This window comes from Trichoderma gamsii, assembly GCF_001481775.2.
Source record: "Trichoderma gamsii strain T6085 chromosome Unknown Scaffold_38.2, whole genome shotgun sequence".
Classification (NCBI taxonomy): domain Eukaryota; kingdom Fungi; phylum Ascomycota; class Sordariomycetes; order Hypocreales; family Hypocreaceae; genus Trichoderma; species Trichoderma gamsii.
The window spans coordinates 232,794-251,613 of record NW_020171375.1 but is presented as its reverse complement, the minus strand read 5'-3'; the positions used below and the strand labels follow the sequence as shown (position 1 = coordinate 251,613).

The window sequence follows — 18,820 nt, the reverse complement described above, 5'->3', positions numbered from 1 at the left end:
CTGCATCGTGCAGTTGAACAAAGAGAGCTGATGGCTTACTTGAAGTCGAATTCGTGCTGAGAGATGAGGATGAGAGTGAAACAGTATATACAGACGGATATTTAGTACAATCCATCTATACTTAACTACCCTTGACTATGCTAAATACATGGCATATATTTTTTTCCTTTTCTTGTTCATTTTTTTTCTTTTCCTGTCTGTTTTTCCAGCTATGATCTTGATAAACTTGGAATCTTGCGCATCAAATGGCCAGCACAGCATTTTGTCTTATAGGTTAGATGCACAGCGTTGCAGGTGTGCGCAAACCTTTGTGTTTACCTAGGTAGCTGTAATATAGTCAATCAAAGAAGTAAATCGAAGAGACGAATGAGAGTGCTAAAAATCTTCTCATCTTTGCAGAAGAGAGGCAGGAAAAAAAATGGCTGCATAAAAAAGTGACTAGAAATTAGACCCCGTGTTCTATGTTTCCAAAATTCATGCGCTAGAACGAGAGGTGGGTATGTAAGGACAACGAGTCAAAGACGAAAAAGAATAAAAAAGACGGATGTGAAGAACGGTATGTAAAATGGCGCTCATAAATATATCTGTAACATAATTATACATGTAGTTATATCACTCAGCTGGCTCAGTCTTCTGCTGAGGCTTGACGCCCAAGCTACGCAAGCGCTGCGAGAGCAGACTTTCAGGAGCGTTCGCAGAGGAATCACTAGCTGCTGTGCGATAAAAGGAATTTCCACCATAACGAGCATCGTCTTTGTCGAGCTTCTCGTACTGCGCTGGGCCCCAAATGCCAGCATCATCTGGGCCTCGGGAGGACAGGCCACTGTTAGCCTGTGAAGACAAAGCGCCTGGTAGGCCGAGTCCCGTAGCGGTACCAAAAGAGTCATCTTTATTGTCGCCGCCATCTGTGGCGTCTGACTGTAGATGGAGTGGTGATACCGAATCAACGGGAGTGACACTGCCGGGACCAAAGCTGTGCGACGGAGCGACCATCGTCATCTGGTCAGGCGACGACGCAATGCCATCCATGCTGTCAAACGTCGGCGTCTTGCTACCCACAAATACGCCCATACTGCGTCGTCGCAGAGCCTTCTCGTTGGCTAGTCTGGCTCCCGCACTGCTGCCGTGGCTCGGAAACGCATGGGTCATTGCCCTGATAGCCTTGTACGGAGAGAACCGCGGTTCAGGCAGCGTGGTTTCGTTGCGTAGCTTTTCTTTCCCATCGGGCACTCGGTTTGCAAAAACGATGCGAATGCTTTTGTACAAGTAGAAGCGCCCCTTGCTAGGAGAGCAGATGTGCAAATGAATGAGATATCTGAGTATGGGGCGGTCCATGTCCGCTTTGGGCATGTTGGGAACATTATCGATTATAGGGCCAGCAGAGTAACTGCGCTGGCGGATAAAGGTTTTCGTCCCTGGCGTCATGCCAGTCAAGTCATAAGGCACGAGAAAGAGTTTGACAGCTGTTTTGTTTTGATTCTTGATAATGATCTGGATTTGGCCAGTTTCAGGGATTCTATAGCTTCCTCCCGGAGGTGCTCTCGCAGACCCCGACGGGCGCCTGAGCCCGGTAGCCTTGGATCGTTCCCGATCTACTTCAGCGCCTTCTCCATCCAACCTGGCGGGTTCGTTGCTGGCCTGTTGCTTTCGGTCACTATACCGACTTTGGGCCTTCTTCCGTGACCTAGACTCCTCCTCTGGATTAGAAAGGCCGTTCTCCAAGTCAACCAGGCCGACATACGGGCTGGGGCCGTCTTCAAGAGGCGACCCTCCCTGCGGAGTGCTACTGTATCTATAGTACACGGCCGGGAAAGGGAGCGTTACATGCCGCGGGCATCGAAGACTCGGTTTGCAATTACCTTTCCCCAAAACGCCAATCTGGGCCAAGAATTCGAATGGTTGCGATGGTGTTGTCGACATGCGGCCGCGCAGAATGCTTTCTTCGTAGGATCCGACCATGGAAGCATGTTGGATTGGCGAAGTGGCATCCGAGCCAAAGGATTGTCGTCGCGAGCGCAGAAATGCTGGCGTCTGAGGAGTGAGGAAATGATGATGATGATGGTGGCCTTGGAGGAAAGTGGGAGCAGATGTTAATGAGCGGCGAGGCTGGTGAGCTTGATATGGCAAGGCACCCTGCCGTGATGAAATGCGAGATTGCAGCCGGGACCTTGATGGTGAAGGCGAGAAAAATGGCGTTGCATGGCTAGAGGTGAGAGTATGTCGCCTTGTAGGGTTACATGTGGTAGATGGAAATTCAGACGGCACGGTCAAGTCAATGTCTTCATTCGTCTCAGACTGTGCAAGCGGACTGGTCGGTGGCTGGTATACGAAGCTAGATAGCGACGTCGATAGTAAAGATGAATCAGATTTGAAGCCATCAATGGTATTGCTTTCTATCAGCTGGGCTCTGGCGCCATATGAAAATGGTGTAAAGCCTCTCGGCGGCGTTGTTGAAAGCCAGGTATGCTGAGGCGGCACTCGTTCCTGGCCGTTGTTTCTTCCCGAGTCACTGAGCTGTCCACTCTCGGATGCTGAGCCGTCACTCGTGAAATCGCCGCTGTGTAAGGCTGATCTCGGCCGTTCAATACCAAGTCCGTCTCGCAATCTCTCGTCGACTGACTCTGGCGACTTATTCTTCTCTGGTGTAATTGGTGCTGGTGGTAGGAGACTCGGGGATTCGGGAGACGCCTGCGTCTGGTCTTCTTGACTGTTTGATTTTCCGTGTTGGAGAATTGTCTCGAGCTAGGTGCCCTGGTCAGTAAAGAAGACAAAAACAAAGGGAAGAAATATCCAGAGAGGAAGCAGCTCGAGCCTACATGTCTGTTAGGAACCCAAGTTGGGCTTTCTCCCCGTTTCAGCCTCTCTATCAGTTCGGCTCTATCCGATATCCTGGTCTCTTCATCGCTCTTTGGAATCGCCGGACGAGTCTCAGGGCTATCGGGAATTGGCCCTTCACATAGCTCGAGTCGCAGGCTCTCTTCGGAAAAGCGACGACTCCTCGACCCTGCTGGCTCGATACTTAGGGACCCGGATGGGCTGGATGCTGGCGGTACATGTTCGATATCGTCCTGGAAGATGGGCATTTGATAACGATTATACGGCGATATATTCTGCAGCGCAAAGTGATCGGATCATGGGAATCAAGGTTCGAAATGATATTCAGCCCCCAAGGTGATGAACAGCCGCCGCCGAATCCGTCACCATCGGAGCCGATCTGTTTGCAGATAAATGGGCCTGGCGGTTCATCCAAGCGGGACGCTGTCCTGGGCCTGTAAAGCTTTTGCACGTCGGTTGCAAGGGCGGCTGTACAAGGAGAAGAGCACAAGACAATGGGAGAAACAGCATGAAATGTTGCTTTACAGCAAGGGCGTAGGAACGGCAAAAACAATACAAGTACAAGGATGGCGCAGAAGCAAGCCCAGCTGAACGCACAGGCGTACGGGCTCTTACTGCCGGGGCGGCGCTGGGCGGTGAATCACGCAAACATTACGTCGGTGCCCAAATGATTGCGATAACCACCCGCGCCATGCCGATAGCGCACATCACGCTATTCACGGGGAGTCGGATAGCGCGCGCAGTGGAGTTTGCGCCAGCGCCATAGGCGGGTCAAGACGCATGTGAGCGCTGTAGGTGTGCCGCATTAGCACCCAAAGGGTCCTGATAAAGCCATGGTAGATTGTCAGGTATCATCGAATGATGTGCACCTTATGATGCGCACCTCGTGCTTTCGAAACGAAGTAGTATTGAGAGCACCTCTACCTTACTCTATGAAAAAAAAGGCTCATATTGCAACCTTTGCCGCGTATTAGATAGGCATGCTGATATGAACTAGCACTACTATACTAGTAATAGTAGTATACTCATTCACTTATCATCTATCATCTCTCGCCTTAACAGCTCGCCTTCAGCTGGCGCCCGCCACATAATAATCCATTAATATCGGCCAGCAGTAGCCCGAATTATGCACCCGACCAGTGGGCTTTAGAACCCCCCACTCACCCGGCAATGCCGCTGAAAATCGCTGGCAAGGGCTGTGCTGGCGTGTCTTTCAGTGCTCACCTGTGAGGGACCTGAACCGCTGACCTTGCGCTTGCCCCACTGGCCAACTCCAAAGAGGCTAGGCGCTTTCTCTCACCTCGCGCCTCACCGGCCATCTCACTTTTACTCTTTGAGGGTCTCAAAAAAGTATCAAGATATACCCTCGATTCACCTTGGCCTGACTAAATGGGCTCCAAAAAGACGCCGGAAGGCGCAGATGCCTCATCTGAAGCCCCAAAGAAGAAGCACGGATTCAGAGTCGGGCCTGAGAATTTACCGGATGGGCCATGGCGTCGTAAAGGTAACAATTTTTTCTCTTCCCTTGTCAGAAAAATTTCCCTGCACTTCACACGAATCATGTGCCCGAGTTGAAACTTGAGCAACGAAACTTACAATATCTTTCATACAGTCGATAGAGTAAAGCGTGATTTAATTCACAGAGCCAAAGTCAAAAAGGAATACGCAAAGATCAAGGCCGCTGACCAGAAGGCTGCCGAAGCCAAGGCCCATCCGAGCCATGGCGACAATGACGGCGATGACGGTGAGGATGAGGTGAAATCGTCTCAAGGAGGTGCCAAGGAAGGGGAAGGAGAAGAAGAGGAAAAACAGATTCATCCCACCAGACAGCTCATGCTGAAAGATGAAGAAATGGCACAGACTGGAGCCGAGAAGAACACTGGCTTCAGTGACGGCCAGCGGCGGAGAACAAGGCGCCCTGGATACTACGACAAGCAGCTGAAGAAGGCCGCAGAGCGCCGTGAGGAGGTTGAGGCGAAGAGGGCAGAGTTTGAGCGGCGAATGGAGGAGCGCGCGCAGAAGCGGGCGGAGCGAGAGAAGTTTAAGAAGGCCATGGCGAAGACCAGGGATAAGGATGGCAAGAAGAAGCTGGGAAGGGAGAGCTCATTGTTGTTGGAAAAGGTGAAAAGGCTTGTTGGTGAGAAATAAGCCGCAAAGTCTTGGTTGTTTTTGCATGTTTATTATTTGTTACGATACCTTGGCATACTGGGCTCTGCGGTTTCGAGGCGTTTCTACTTTGTACCTGGACCGACCTCATGGTACAGTGCCTACTAATGGAGCATGTTGCGTTGGAAAACCTGATACTTTTATGATTAAAAAATATCAACTATATCTAGAAACTCGATCGCGCATTATTTCCACAAATTTAGGTTGAGTTGGAACAAACTCGTTGGGATGCGATGGCCAGACAAGCTTCAGAACATGGTGTTTGGGTTGAACCTAACTTTATGGAGAGTGTAAGTTCAGCCAGATCATGGTACGCATGGCAGATAAACGTGAGATGCAAGGGCCCAGGGCTAATTCACAAGGAGCGAAATCAGCAGCACGTGGAATTCTCAGCTGAAGTCAATTTCAAGAAAGGCCCATGGGAAGAAACAACGAGTCTTGTACTACGAGCACCGCATAAAGAAGACCAATTTTCATCCGCATAATTGAAACATTGAAGCAGAGCAGTGAAGGCGCCAGCTGCCTATTGGAGGTAGTGCTTCCCAACAGCAGCTCGGCTAGCAACAGGGCTTTTGCGGCAGATCGACGGCTGGACCAGGGTTGAGTGATCAGATGCCAAGGGTAAGTCGCTGTTTGCAGCGATTGAGCGGGTTGAGATTTCGGTAGGTAGTTGTATGTGATGTTTGCTGAAATGAGAAAGAAGACGAAGTAGAAAAAAACTTGAAAATCGTTGTATGCACGAGTATCACGTATCACGTAGCACGTATCATGGAAACATGTGGGTTGAAAGCAGTGGTGAGCTCGCAATAGTGTTTAGTAAAGTGTTGGTTACATGTATAGACTGAACAAGGTTATGATAAACATCGGCTGCGACGAGGTACGAATCGGGAAGCTGACGGGGTTCAGCCATTTACATGATGCATCAAATGCGTCTTGGGCGATGTGCAACTCAGTTCATCCAACGGAGAAGACTGCCAAATTTGGTGAACGTGAGGCATACTGCGGCATCGAAAGATGAACGAGGCGATATTCAGGAGAGAGGGGGAGGTTCGTTACAGAAAATTAATTTTTGCTCATCCAAGCTCTGTTATACAAACCTTGAAGCAAGATGAAGGAAAACAAACATCTCCACGGGAGGTAATGAGCAGATGTTAGTGCATCAAGGATCAATAAATGTTATTTGCTGATGGACAATGCGGAGGATCAGGGCGTTCATTTCGGCGTACTTTACAATCGAAAAAAGGAACCAACCAACTCGCCCTCATTAAAGTCAAAAGAGCCAATCCCGTCCCGAAACTCACAAGTTGTCACATCCTGTTTCGTACTAGGAGCTGCAAAGTGCTCAATCAAGGTGAAACAGTGGCTTAAGTGGAGAGGGGGTCAAAGTCATGCTGTGAAACAGAGGCTGACTAACGCCTGTGAGTTTTGGGGAAGTTCATTCTGGAATGTCATCTCAACGCAACTTGATGGGAATTATAGCGTGTGGCGGGCGGCGCGATGTTTAATTTGATCCCGAGAAAACTTTGAATGCAAATAATTATGGAAATGGGAAATTAAGACACAATAGATGAAACGGGAAGCCGATGATGTGCACTCGACGTTACGTGGAAGGCGGCACCCGAGTCAAGGCGGGTGTGGAATCATTCGAATCCATCAAATATCCCCACGAGTTGTTTTGGCGGTGGAAATAACCCCTGTTTGCCGCTGCCCATAGTATTGGCCGATAGCACGCACTGTCCACATATACCTGCGCTCTTCCTGTTGCTTTGTTACTGGCAACATTCATAGGAGTATTATTACGGGATGTGTGCTAGCTGAGTGCTAATAGAAGCCAACTCACGGCTCCAGGGCAATTTATAAAAGACTACGGGCGTTATTTGCGGTCCTTGGTAGCCTATGCAGAACCTCATCACACCTTGTGCTCCGTCGGTGGCGATTTCACTGTAAAAGTCTTCGTCCTACGTTGCTGCATACGACTTGCAGACCGTCTATTGATGGCTTGCTCCGCTGCAGATTGTGGGAATTTGTGCTCCGTAGCGAGTACTCGCTGCGCACTTGTTAGCCTCCAGCTTACCAATGTAATTGCTACTTGATTCTCTGTGTAATCTGCGAGGTTCGTAGTCAGCTGAATAAAGTAAACAAGCCATTGATGCTGTAACACATGGCAGAGTGCTGAATCCTGAATTCTAGATTTCTGCGGCGTGGCACGCATACTGTGCAGATACTGTGCAGCCAAATGCATCAACTTGGTTTCAGCATCTACAGATTGGTCTGTTACGGAGCCCACGGAAGCACCTCACGTCTGGCTGAGGTCTGATAATCATGTGAGGGCAACATCCGACACGCGGCCGATGCCTTGGACGTATCTGAAGCTTAGAAAACGAAGCCAACGTTGGCCTTCTTGGCGCCGCCAGTAGAATGTTTAGAGGCGGCTAAGCGGCTCTCCAAGCCAAAGACGAGAGAGCCCAGAAGAGGGACCAGTGGCTCCCCTTCATTTCAAATTCGTATACGATTACTCAAATGAGAAGCAGATTTCAAGTTCATTCATGAACAAACAAGACAGTAAATTGTGTTTTGTGGTGCTTGAGCTATTACATTTCAGTTGTTGATATACCGAACAATGGTCGAGAGATCTCGGGCTGGATGGCAACGTCACCTCCCGGAAAAACGTGCCACAAACACTACTACTAGTAGCAGTCCATGTACCAGTACATCACAAGTTTCATGTTTCAGCCGGATCCCGGCTTATTCTGCGTGCCTTGGGAACGAAGGAAAAAGGGAAAAAAAGGGAGCAGCCCGCGTCTCCCCTTGCGGACATTTTTCGCAGTGGTTCTGGAGAGCAGCCCCTGACCTTTTTTGGCTTCTGTAGTTGGACAACTGCGCCACGTCCCCTGGACGAAGGAGTCCCACAGTGGTTCGTGTGCAGGCGCCAGCACATATAAGGCACCTAACTAACGTGCACCAAGCTCCCCGTAGTGCGACCAGCTCCCTACGACTGCGTCCAGGATTGCCGTCTAGCTGATGCCAAGTATGGAGCACTGCTACCTGCGTCGTGATAGGCAGCTTTGGCGGTTGTTGGAGGTTCGTGGAATGAGCGGTCGGGTTCAGAGGGGTACTGGGCGTTGTAGAATCTGGATACCAAGCCTTGTACCTTTTGCGATCTCAGCTCAAGTCGGTACTTGAGGGGGTGGCTTGCAGAAATAACCACAACTTGAGATGCTTTCCAATATCAGACACCAGGCTTTACTTGGGAATGTTTCATTCCAAGCAGTCCATCTATTCTTATCTTTGTATATGGTAAACAGAGAAAATGGTATAAAACAGGGGAACAACATGATCACGTTCACTGCCACCTTGAATAAGCAATTCTCAAAATAAAGCACATATCGAAAAACAACCTTCTCGCGTAATACTGCTTGCTCTTTTTTTTTGGCCTCGCAGCATCACCGCAACTCTCCAGTCTCAATTCTTCAAGCCACCATAAGCGATATGCATGACCCGGCCTGCCGCTAACGACGTGCTAAAGAGTCCTTTGGTCTTGAATCTGCACCAGCTAATTCGGGGTACCTCGCAGCTTAACACGCCGCGGCGCAAACTTGTACCGCCAGCTCCCTGTCAGCGTACTCGCCGTACCTGTTTTAGGGGACCATGGGGGGGCTCCTTTGGCGTGGCCAGTCCCTGGTACCTGCTTCTACAGGCATTTTGGCCGCCTTCTCTCCCACTCCCCATCTCCAGCTCGTTGCCAGTTTCTCCTCCGCCAGTTTCTCCTCTCGATCGACCCTCTGCTTGCGCCGTCGCCTCGCCCTCAGACGCTTCGCTGCTCCCGCCGTGGTGCCTCGCACTCGAATCGACCCGACTCGACTCGTGGCCCCCTTGTCTTGGAGCAACGACCGCTGCATTGCTGTGTAGCACCGGACCCAGCCGTCCGCATCTTGGCCCGGCCTCGCCAGAAGCCTCCTTTGCTGCGCGAGCACCTGCTGCCAGACTCTGCCAGACTCTGGCTGCTCTGCGAATTGCGAGAACGAGATCAACGACTGCAACGGCTTGCTTGCTCTGCATCGCCGTCCATGACCGCCCTGCTCAGGCCACAGCTCAACCCTGCCCGCCTCATCCAACAAACCGGCTCCCCACGGCCTGCTGACGAGATATCGGACACCGCACCGACCGCATAGCTATATACATACGCATACGCATACGCATATATGTTTACAGACGTATAGCTCTCGACATCTCCGCATCTCAACACCTCTTCGCCCTCATCCTTTCGGATTTCTGTCTTCATCTCTAGCCCACCATGTCTTCAACAATAGTGGATGAGTATCTGGAGACCCCTATGGAGGCCGACGATGCCTTCCCCTGTAAGGGCTGTGGTGAGGTTTGTAATACCACCCGCGCTGCGGAACAAGCTCCTGCCCTGTGACTTCGACTAACTGTGTCCGCCCTTTAGATCCTTGAAGAAGGAAAAGCTTTCGAACTGGGTAAGTTTTTTGCTTGAGCGCGAAAGGCATTATTCAGACTATACCGCTGTGTTGATTCCCGGTGGGCCTCGATTGGTTCTCCTGACCGCCACGCACACCTCAGCACACAACTCTAAACTGTTGACCTTGCGCTTAACATGCATGCGTGCTAACTTCTTGTCTTGCCAGCTGGTAATCGGTGGCATCTCGACTGCTTTCGATGCACCTCTTGCGGTTCCCTCCTCGACTCCGACGCCAATCTTCTCTTGCTCGGTGACGGCTCTCTCATCTGCAACAACTGCACATACAGCTGTACCGCCTGTGGCAACAAAATCGAGGACCTGGCTATCCTAACGGGGGATCAGGCATTCTGTTCAACATGCTTTCGCTGTCGAAACTGCAAGCGCAAGATCGAAAACCTGCGCTATGCCAGAACGTCGCAGGGCATTTTCTGCATGGACTGTTATGAGACCTTAATGGCCAGGAGAAGAAAGAAATCCAAAGCCGCGGCGGCAGCCAAAGCCAAGGAGAAAGAACAGGCGCCCAACGTGCCAGAAAAGTCTCTCCCAGCCCTTCCTCCCGGCGTAATTCCCAACAATGCCTTTTCAAACGACCGCGTCGACCCCGATGGGCCAACGGAGCTATCACCACGGCCGCGTACAGGCCATAGGCACAATGAGTCGTCGGCTCGAGGCAAAGCAGACCGCGAGGCTGATGCCGCCAAAGATGGACTTAACCCAACCACATACCGACGAAATCGTAATTCGACTATTACGTCCAACAACGGCGATGGCGGTGACGGCTTCATGATATCTGTGGCTCTCGATACGGGTTCATCGCCAAATGGATCACAGAAGCAATCTGAGAGTACTGGCGAGGTCATGAAGAAGGATCGTCGGCCGACCATGTCTGACAAGCGGGTCGATTCACATTCTTCTGCTACACACATCGCCTTCATGGGTGCCGCCGCCGCCGCCGCCGCCGCCGCCGCTTCTTCTGCCGCCTCATCTCGCCAGCAGTCGGACCACGAAACCTCACAGGCAAAGTCTACTCGCTCTTCTCCGAAATCAGAACAGGGCCAGACTAAAGCATCTGACGAAACCACAAAGAAAAGACGGCCTACTGAGTCTCGGACTGACAGTTCGCAATCCGTCCCCCAGCTGCAGGAAGGTACTCCTAGTCGGACGGGTACTAGCACCCCACGGAAAGACAGCACATCGCAAGTTGAACCACGCAAAGCACTGGATAGCACTCCTGGATCACGGTCCTCATACGATTCCAAGGCCCAAGACGATGGCGATTCAAGTGTCAAAGTTGGACCCCGCTCTGACAGTGTCAAGAGCATCCCGCGAAAAGAGGTCGCAGCGGCATCTACCCGCCCTGGTATTCCCCTCCTTCTGTGCCCCCAATGCGATGAATTCACGTCCCTTGTTACTAACAAAGCCATCTTTAGTCAATGGAAGTCCAATTACCACCCAAGGCAAATCTTTCGCCTCTGAAGATCCTGCTTCTGCGACGGCAACTCCCCACCAGAGCCCACCCTCCAGACCTGGTGCAACCGAGAGAGCTTTGACTGATACTTACATGCAACCCCGAGCAGCCCCTCTTCCCCCAACCACCGTGGCTCCAACTCCGCCCAGGGAAGCAGCATCCAAGAACGCTCAAGGCGAGCCCGTTTCACCGAAACTTCCCAGGTGGAGCAGCGGCGCAGATTTCACCATGGATGAGGATATGGCCAGGATACTTGGTGCCGACGAGGCAGCGTCTTCTATCCTTAGGCGTGTCTCCAACGCCGTTCGACACGGACGCACGAGTAGCGCTGAATCTACTCAAAATCCACCAACCCGAGGCACTCACACGAGAAGCATCAGCGAGACAGCTCGTGGTGCTATTTCGCCTCGTTGGCCCAAGACCCAAGACGACTTGAACGGCCAGGCACAAGAATCTGGAAGCCCGATTTCAATTTCGGTTTCGGCCGCCGATACCGCTGCCCTGGTCCTCAAGCAACAACTTCGGTCCTCTGAACAGCGAGTTGCTGAGTTGGAGAAGCACGTCGGTGTCGAAAAGGATCTTCTCAATCTCAATCAGAAACTCATTGAGAAAAGAAAGACTGTTTCCGTACTGGATACTCAAACTGAGATTATGATTCGACAGCTTGAGGTGTTGGCCGGCTATGTGGAGCGCGCAAAAGACACACAGACCCCCATTGATCCTCGGGAGCTTGAGGAATCTGCCATCAAGGAATTCGTCCAAAAACTCGAGCAGGTCAAGAAAACGTTTACCGAAGAGATCGAACGCCTGGTTGAAGAACGCGACCAGCTTGTTGAAGAGAAGACCACAGCCGTGGCCGACAGAGACCGTGCTCTCATGGAATTTGAGCAATTGTCCTCGAAGAATGCTCAACTTGCGGACATGAACAATGATCTCACTCACCAGATTCAAGAGCGCTTCAAGTCTCAGATTAGTTCGGATGGCAAATCCAACGGCTTGGGCATCTACAGCCAACACAAGGGCACGTCATCCATCAATCTCGACTCAGCTAGCGTCGCAACCGGTACGACTCTTATTGGCGATGAGGACCCGGCTCTCATTGTTGAGCACGGACCTACCGTGGTCCAAGTCAGAAAGGGCCAAGTCAAGAAATTCAACTGGAAGAAGGGATCCAAGACCATGGCACAAAACATCACCAAGGGCGTGGGACGTGCTGTCGTTGCTTTCCAGAACGATCGCGAGAGAATGCAGCAGCAAGGCCTGGCAGCTGATGGTATTGGACTTCCGTACAACATGACCGCCGCCCCAGGAGACACTTCCAACACGCCAACTCCCAACGCTCAGGCCGGAAAGCAACACCAACAACAGTTTGGCTTTTTCGGCAAGAAGAATGCAAATCCAAAGACTGGACTGGCAGCCCCGTCCAACATCGTGGTTGCACAAGCAGCGCCAGAGCCAGCCTCAATTCTATTCGGATCTGAGCTTACAGACCGATGCGACTTTGAGCATCGTCAAATTCCTAGTGTGGTAACTCGATGCATCGAAGAGGTTGAGCTGAGAGGCATGGACCAGGAAGGTATTTACCGAAAGACTGGTGGAAATTCACAAATCAATATGATCAAGGATGGCTTTGACAAGAGCGAAAACTATGACATTTCCGACCCTGACTTGGATATTACCGCTGTCACAAGTGTCTTGAAGCAGTATTTCCGAAAGCTGCCGAATCCACTACTCACTTTTGATGTCTATGAGCGAGTGTTGGAATCTAATGGTAAGTTGTTCTTTCTTCTTGTGATAGTAGGTTCTTGAGATGTTTTCTAACATTGTATATAGCTATTACTGACGAAGCTGAACGCTGCTCCCACCTTCACAAAGTCTTTACGTCGATGCCTCCAGCCCACCGAGACTGTCTGGAGTTCCTCATGTTCCATCTTCACCGCGTGGCAATTAGAGAGCCTGAAAACTTGGTCAGTTTATCCGCCTCTCGTCTCCTCTTAGTAACTGCTAATGCTAATAATCGTGTCAGATGTCGCCTAAAAATCTGGCCGTCGTGTTTGCGCCAACCATCATGCGGGATCTGAGCATTGAGCGCGAAATGACTGATATGCACGCAAAGAACCTTGCGGTGCAATTTATCATTGAGAACACGAACCAGATCTTCCAAGAGGAATAAACAACCTTTGCATTTATTTGGCTACGGTCTAGGCAAATTAAAGCCCTCATTGGCTAGATGTTTACGTTATTATGCGCTCACGGTTACTCTGGCGGTTTTACGCTGATTTTGATCCCCCTTGCTTTCAATTTTGTCGGTCTTAGCGAGACAAAATCCACGGCGTTTTGTGCTTGGCCAAAAAGTAATGTCCATTCCTTTTCTACTGGCTTGATCAAAGGCGGAGGCCATCTACTTTTTTCTTCTCTTGGAGGCGAGGCTGGACGACAGGGTTTGAGCAGTCTCTTTTCTCTTTTTAGACCCCGATGCTTCTTTTCACGCTGCTCGTAGGGGCCTTTGTGCCACATTTACTTCCCCCTCTTTCTTTTGGGCGGCATGAAGTCGATGTATCTCACTGTTTGTTTGAGCTGGCTTGGTAAGGCTTGATTACACAGGCTGGTCTTTGGTTTTTCTGCTTGAGCTCACGCTTTTTCGAATCACTTGCCTTGTATGGGCTGTGTTTTCAACACCATCGAGAGGAGTTGGATGTTTGAAGATGAACTAAGACTGCTACTGTATCTTGTTAGCTTTACTTCTTATCCATCTTTTCATTCTTCTTTACTACTCGTATTATATAGCTACGTCTTTTTTTTTTATATATATTTGGAACTGAGCAGCAGGCAGGCGGGCATGATATAGTTGATATGGTTGAGGGCGATGCTTGATTTGAGTTGATTAGCATGATGAAGAACAATTAGAAGAAGTAAAAATATGAAAGTTATGATGATTTTTGTGCGATTTGGAATCTTGTCTGTTTTATTGACATGTTATTTATAATTGAAAGTAGATAAATTTGTTCGTCCAAAGTGGCAAGGGGTGCGAAGACAAAGAGTGAATTCTTAAACAATCAGCACACATTTCTTAACTTTACGCACCACCATAGCACTCAAGTTACATACCTATCTAAAACTTGCTACTGCTGCTACTGCTGCTATTATTACTACTCCTATTAAGCTATATCTAGGATTAAGTTTTAAATAATAGAAACAAGAATGCTAAACGACTTTTCCTTTACACTTAATAAATAGTGCTTCTGCTTTACATTTCTGTGTATATATACATTTTGCGGTCCCTATTTTTCTTTGCACCCCTTAGGTGGGCAACATGAGTACTAGTACTGCGATAGATACCTAGGTATGTGATATATATATATATACTTCCATTACAAAGATAATTCTAAATTAATAACTCAAAAAAAGTGCCTGCCTACTAGATGTGTAACAATATCGCCTAACTACATGTATACGAAACCGCCAGGGCCGTCCAAAACAGGGCCTTTTTTCACAAGGAAAGAACATGAAAAAGATGAAGAGAACAGAAAAACAGAATTAGCAGAAAAAGAGTACATGATTTTATCGAAAAAAGAAGATAAGAAAGGAAGAGAAGAGAAGCATAATTTTCCGTTTTCAATAAAATAGAATAAGACGAAATGAGAAGAAGAAAAAGACCCATCCACCCCCTTACTACTCCATCCACCTCCTCTCCCTTTTTTTTTCGTCTCTTGCCTACAGCGCTCGAAAACACCCCGTCGAATCTTCTTTCAACCACGCCAAAAGACAAGCTCAGTCAATCAATGTATCATAGACGTCGCTGTCTTTCTAAAACCAACGATTTCATCAGGAAATAAATAAAATTTCGCCTTGTATTCCGCTTTCAAGTCTCCAAAAGTAAAACGACTTCGAAACAGAACAATGCAAAGAAGAACGGGGTCTGGAAAAAAAAAGGCAAACATCAGGACATCGTTCATGAATGCATCCCATCTTCGCGCTGCTTCTTGACAATGTAATACGTAATCAGGCTCTTAGGATCGTCCTTAATTCCAGCCATGGCCTCCCAGAAAGCAGCCTCTCCAACGCGCGTATGCAGAGCAACACAGAACTTGACAGCGTCCATCCGAACGCCCGAATCGGCAGACTCAAGGCATCGGCCTGCCAGGTTGGTGAGCTGCAGGAGCTCTTTGTGAGTGGGAATGTACTCGGGTCGCTTGGCCAGCATCTCCTTGAGGACGTGAAGGCCCATGCTAAGAGTGCGGCAACCTTCCGTCGTGGCGTCGCTGCAGGACTGCAGGCGCTTTGTCAGCACAACGACAGTCTCGGAGCCGTCGCTGAGGGTGACAAGCTCATCCGCCAAAAGCTCAAGGCCGCTAACCACATGAGCTCTGGTATCGTAGCAGCCGCGAGTCTGGAGGAGAGATTCGAGGCCCCGCGAGACATGGGGCTGGAAGTTCCTTCGCTCCTTTTTTAACAGCAGCTTGATTGTTGTGAGGATCTGAGCTTTAACATCCTGAGATTTGCCCGCCGGGAGATCTGCCAGAGGGTCTTCCAAGTATTGGAACAAGCCAACAAGAAGGGCTTCAAATCTCTGGTCAGTGAAGACAGTCTTACTATCTCGAATCAGAGACTGAAGTTTTCGGAACCCGTGGACCTCCAGAGTCTTGGCTCTAATCTTGTTTATGCCGCTATCCAAGAGACGGGCGTTCTGTCCGTTCTTCTCTTGAAACTCCACCTCGTCCGACAAAGGTGCCAGTGACAACCTCTGAATGTTAGCAGCATCCTCGTTGATTTGCTTCTCCTCCAATACTGGAGCAGAAGGAAGAGACTGTCTTGAAGTTGGCTCGTCGTCGGTAAAAGGATCTTCGTATACCCTCAATGTTCGAGAAGGCAACTCGGTACGAGGAGATAGTGGGATTTCGGCGGGGAGGACGGGGTCTGGGGAGGCGCGGGCGAAGAATGGCTGTGGCGGAGACTCTAATCTAGGCAAAGCCGACTGCATGCTAAAAAGTGTAGGCACTACCAAGGTAATATCGTCAGTTGCTCTGGTCGGGCTCAATGTATGCAGTATGGTTTGAGAATGCCTGAGTCTGGCTGGGCTGGCGCGTGGCGACGGTATCCCAGTTGGTCTCATGATTGGGGATGTTATACTTGATTCGCTTGCATGAGATGCATGATGGGTCCGTGATGATGGCCTCTGAGGCGTAGCCTCTCTGAGCCTCTCGGGCCTCTCGGGCCTCTCGGGCCTCGACGATGCTGACGATGAGGACGCGAATTTGGACTTGGGCATCTCTGGGCTATGGGCCTCCACGGGCGACGGCTGGTCTCGAACAGAGTAAGGGCCAGCCGTTGCAGGGCGAGCCACATCTGGCCGCCTCTTGGCTGGCCGCATAGGGGCCACGGACATGCCGCCTGCGTTGACTGAAACTGTACCGGGCTCGGCTCGGTGTCGTTTCGATGCAGTCGTCGTGGCAAGTTGGCCGCTCGAGTTGTTAGAAGAGGCGGCAGAGAATGTGGACATGGCAGAGCCCGGTCGGCTTGGTATGCTCCTTGCGCTCAACGCGGCCTTCTTCTGAGCCATCATAGTTTCCCGTAGACTTGGCTTGCTGCTGGCCGCATTGGCGCTCCTCGAGAATCCTGACCCCAACCTGGATACAGGAGCCGGGGCCTCTACTTTCTTTCCAGCGTTCGGATTATTTGGATCCCTAAGGAGCAGCTTTTGGGCAGTCGGTTCCAAGTCTGCCATGAATCTGTTGCGCGTTAGAATGAACTTGTTGAATCCGGAACAAGAAGACGAAGAAATACGTACGCATCTGCTCTCCCTGGCCATACGCCCCAGTATGTCCAATAGGTCGCTCTCATCTTTTCTCTAACGCTAGGGTTAGCATCACCAAGAGACTTCTTGATACACTTTTCTATCAAGTCGACACCGCCAGTATGCTCGATGTGGTTCTTGTGATGAGCTTCCTTCCTTATTATTGTTGTTAACCATCCGGCGGCGTATGTTCGAGGCTGCACATTCTTGTCTTGAACCGCCCCCCAAATATGCTGCATGAGACGAGGAGTATATGTGACCTTGCTTAAGATGGCGTCTATAACAGCATTGGCCATTTGGGAGGTAATCTTCTTGGTATTGGCAGACAGTTTCATAAATGTTTGCATAAGAAGCTCGACCAGAGGGTCCATAGCGGGCCCGATCGTGTTGGCAATTTCTTGGACTAAACTGCAGCCTTCTTTCGATAAGCTTGTACGCAGTGAGCTGGCCGCCTTGATGATGCCGTCCAGCAGTACCTTTAATCCAGCAGCAAACGTGTCCAAAAAGTCAGCCGGAGCATTGCCAGCCACCAGCCTCCGCAATGTCACCATGCTCTGCTCTCTCTTCATCCAATTTTGTTCAGATTCCTTTCCTTCAAAGTAAGGAGCCATATCCCTAAAGAGGTCGTCCAATTCGCGATGGGTGTTAACGTATTGCGGTTCAACGGATTCGGCCAAATCGACCATGGGCGTAGTGGGCCGCTCACTCGCGGCAAAGGACGAAGGAGCTGATAGTGCAGGTCGAGCCGAAACTTCTGGCGCGGTATCTGAGCGGGCACCAGTGGGCGCAAGAGCTTTCACGATGGCCTGCTCGATGGCAGGTCGAACCTTGAAGTTCTTCAGTTGTTTTTTCAAATCGGATTTCGCAGCTCCAGGAGCATTCCTAAGACACTTGGATTAGCCCAGCTCATGTACGCGAGGGATAAGGAGATGGAAGAGAAGCCCAGAACCTACTTGAAGAGTTCGATAACGGTGCTTTTAGCAGTATCTCGGACCATTCCGTCCGCATCTTCCAGAAGATCCATCAGTACGGGGACATATCCTCGAAACGGCAATCCGTGTTGCTGGTGAGTCTGGAGCGCAGTTAGTCCACCATTTCCCTCACAAAACAAGTTCCCGGCACCCGAGCCTACCTCCAAAAGCCACTGCATAGACGCCTCCTTGGTTCTCGGATTTTTGCCCACCATGGCAGTGTTTCGAATCGAGCGCTCGACGTCGGCGGGGGCAACGCTGTACAGCGTGTTGAGACTCAGCATCGCGAGCGCGCGAGGCTTGTCCTTTGAATCTCCCAGCTTCTCCACAACAAGAGGGAGCGTTCGTGCCGCCTCCTTAACCAGGTATTTGGGCTCCTGGCGCGACATGCGCGTAAAGAGGTGATTGAGCGCTGTGAAGCCAGCGGTAGCCAGCGCGACATGCTGCGACGCGGAGGCGCTCCGGAGGCCTTCGAACAGCTGGGGAATACAGGTCTCGGGGACGTTGTGCTGTTTGATGCCGGACTTGATGGTGTTGACGTACTGAACTTTGGCGTCGAGGTGGATGTTGTCGCTTCGCAAGACGGTCGTCAGGTTGTCAACCTGGTCGTCGGTAAGCTTTTCGGCCATGATGCTCGATGGGAGAGCGAGTCTCCTGCTATACGAGGCGCACTTTTGTTAGGAACTTTCTGCAGCGCAAAGTGTGGAGGTATGCCGTGAGCCTTGTGCGCAAGAGAAGTGCTCACGGCAGCTCAGCGTCGTGCGATACAGCGAAATAGCCTCGACGCAACGCAGCGCATCGGGCATGCGTCAATATGGAATAGTGAATCTCTATTACTCACAGCAACAGTGGTTAATTCTTAAGCTTCCGTCCGAATTTATCTCCTCTCTCTTCTTTTTTCCTTCTTTTTGTCGCTGCGCTTCTTATACTCTTTGCGCTCTAGTTTTTCTGTCGTTTCGTAAATATCGAGGTCTCAGACAGTGCATGCGCCGGCTTGTTCAGAATCAATATCGCATTTGGAGGGGCAGCAAAAATGAATTAATAATTCGCCTTTCTTTTCCTTTCCTCCCCTTTTCTTCGTCCCCTTCCTCTTTTATTCTTTCTTC

General features: G+C 50.3%; 5 protein-coding genes across 5 annotated transcripts; 2 read left to right on the top strand and 3 right to left on the bottom strand.

Annotated features, from left to right (window-relative positions):
• Positions 1 to 612: 612 nt before the first annotated feature.
• Positions 613 to 3,083, bottom strand: TGAM01_v208732 (hypothetical protein; the record flags this gene model as incomplete). The annotated part of the gene is made up of 2 exons (XM_018806457.1): positions 613 to 2,742; positions 2,817 to 3,083. 2 exons carry the CDS (start codon positions 3,081 to 3,083, stop codon positions 613 to 615), a joined length of 2,397 nt encoding a protein of 798 aa, XP_018660284.1.
• A 1,141-nt stretch (positions 3,084 to 4,224) lies between these two features.
• Positions 4,225 to 4,983, top strand: TGAM01_v208731 (hypothetical protein; the record flags this gene model as incomplete). The annotated part of the gene is made up of 2 exons (XM_018806458.2): positions 4,225 to 4,339; positions 4,448 to 4,983. 2 exons carry the CDS (start codon positions 4,225 to 4,227, stop codon positions 4,981 to 4,983), a joined length of 651 nt encoding a protein of 216 aa, XP_018660285.2.
• Positions 4,984 to 8,616: 3,633 nt separating this feature from the next.
• On the bottom strand, positions 8,617 to 9,060 carry TGAM01_v208730 (hypothetical protein; the record flags this gene model as incomplete). The annotated part of the gene is made up of 1 exon (XM_018806459.1): positions 8,617 to 9,060. The coding sequence occupies one exon, from the start codon at positions 9,058 to 9,060 to the stop codon at positions 8,617 to 8,619; it is 444 nt and encodes a 147-aa protein (XP_018660286.1).
• A 235-nt stretch (positions 9,061 to 9,295) lies between these two features.
• Positions 9,296 to 13,122, top strand: TGAM01_v208729 (hypothetical protein; the record flags this gene model as incomplete). The annotated part of the gene is made up of 6 exons (XM_024550395.1): positions 9,296 to 9,376; positions 9,449 to 9,479; positions 9,648 to 10,841; positions 10,912 to 12,720; positions 12,783 to 12,916; positions 12,976 to 13,122. The coding sequence occupies 6 exons, from the start codon at positions 9,296 to 9,298 to the stop codon at positions 13,120 to 13,122; spliced, it is 3,396 nt and encodes a 1,131-aa protein (XP_024404866.1).
• A 1,779-nt stretch (positions 13,123 to 14,901) lies between these two features.
• TGAM01_v208728 (protein STU1) lies at positions 14,902 to 18,343 on the bottom strand (the record flags this gene model as incomplete). The annotated part of the gene is made up of 4 exons (XM_018806461.1): positions 14,902 to 16,678; positions 16,738 to 17,625; positions 17,697 to 17,815; positions 17,876 to 18,343. The coding sequence occupies 4 exons, from the start codon at positions 18,341 to 18,343 to the stop codon at positions 14,902 to 14,904; spliced, it is 3,252 nt and encodes a 1,083-aa protein (XP_018660288.1).
• Positions 18,344 to 18,820: the final 477 nt, after the last annotated feature.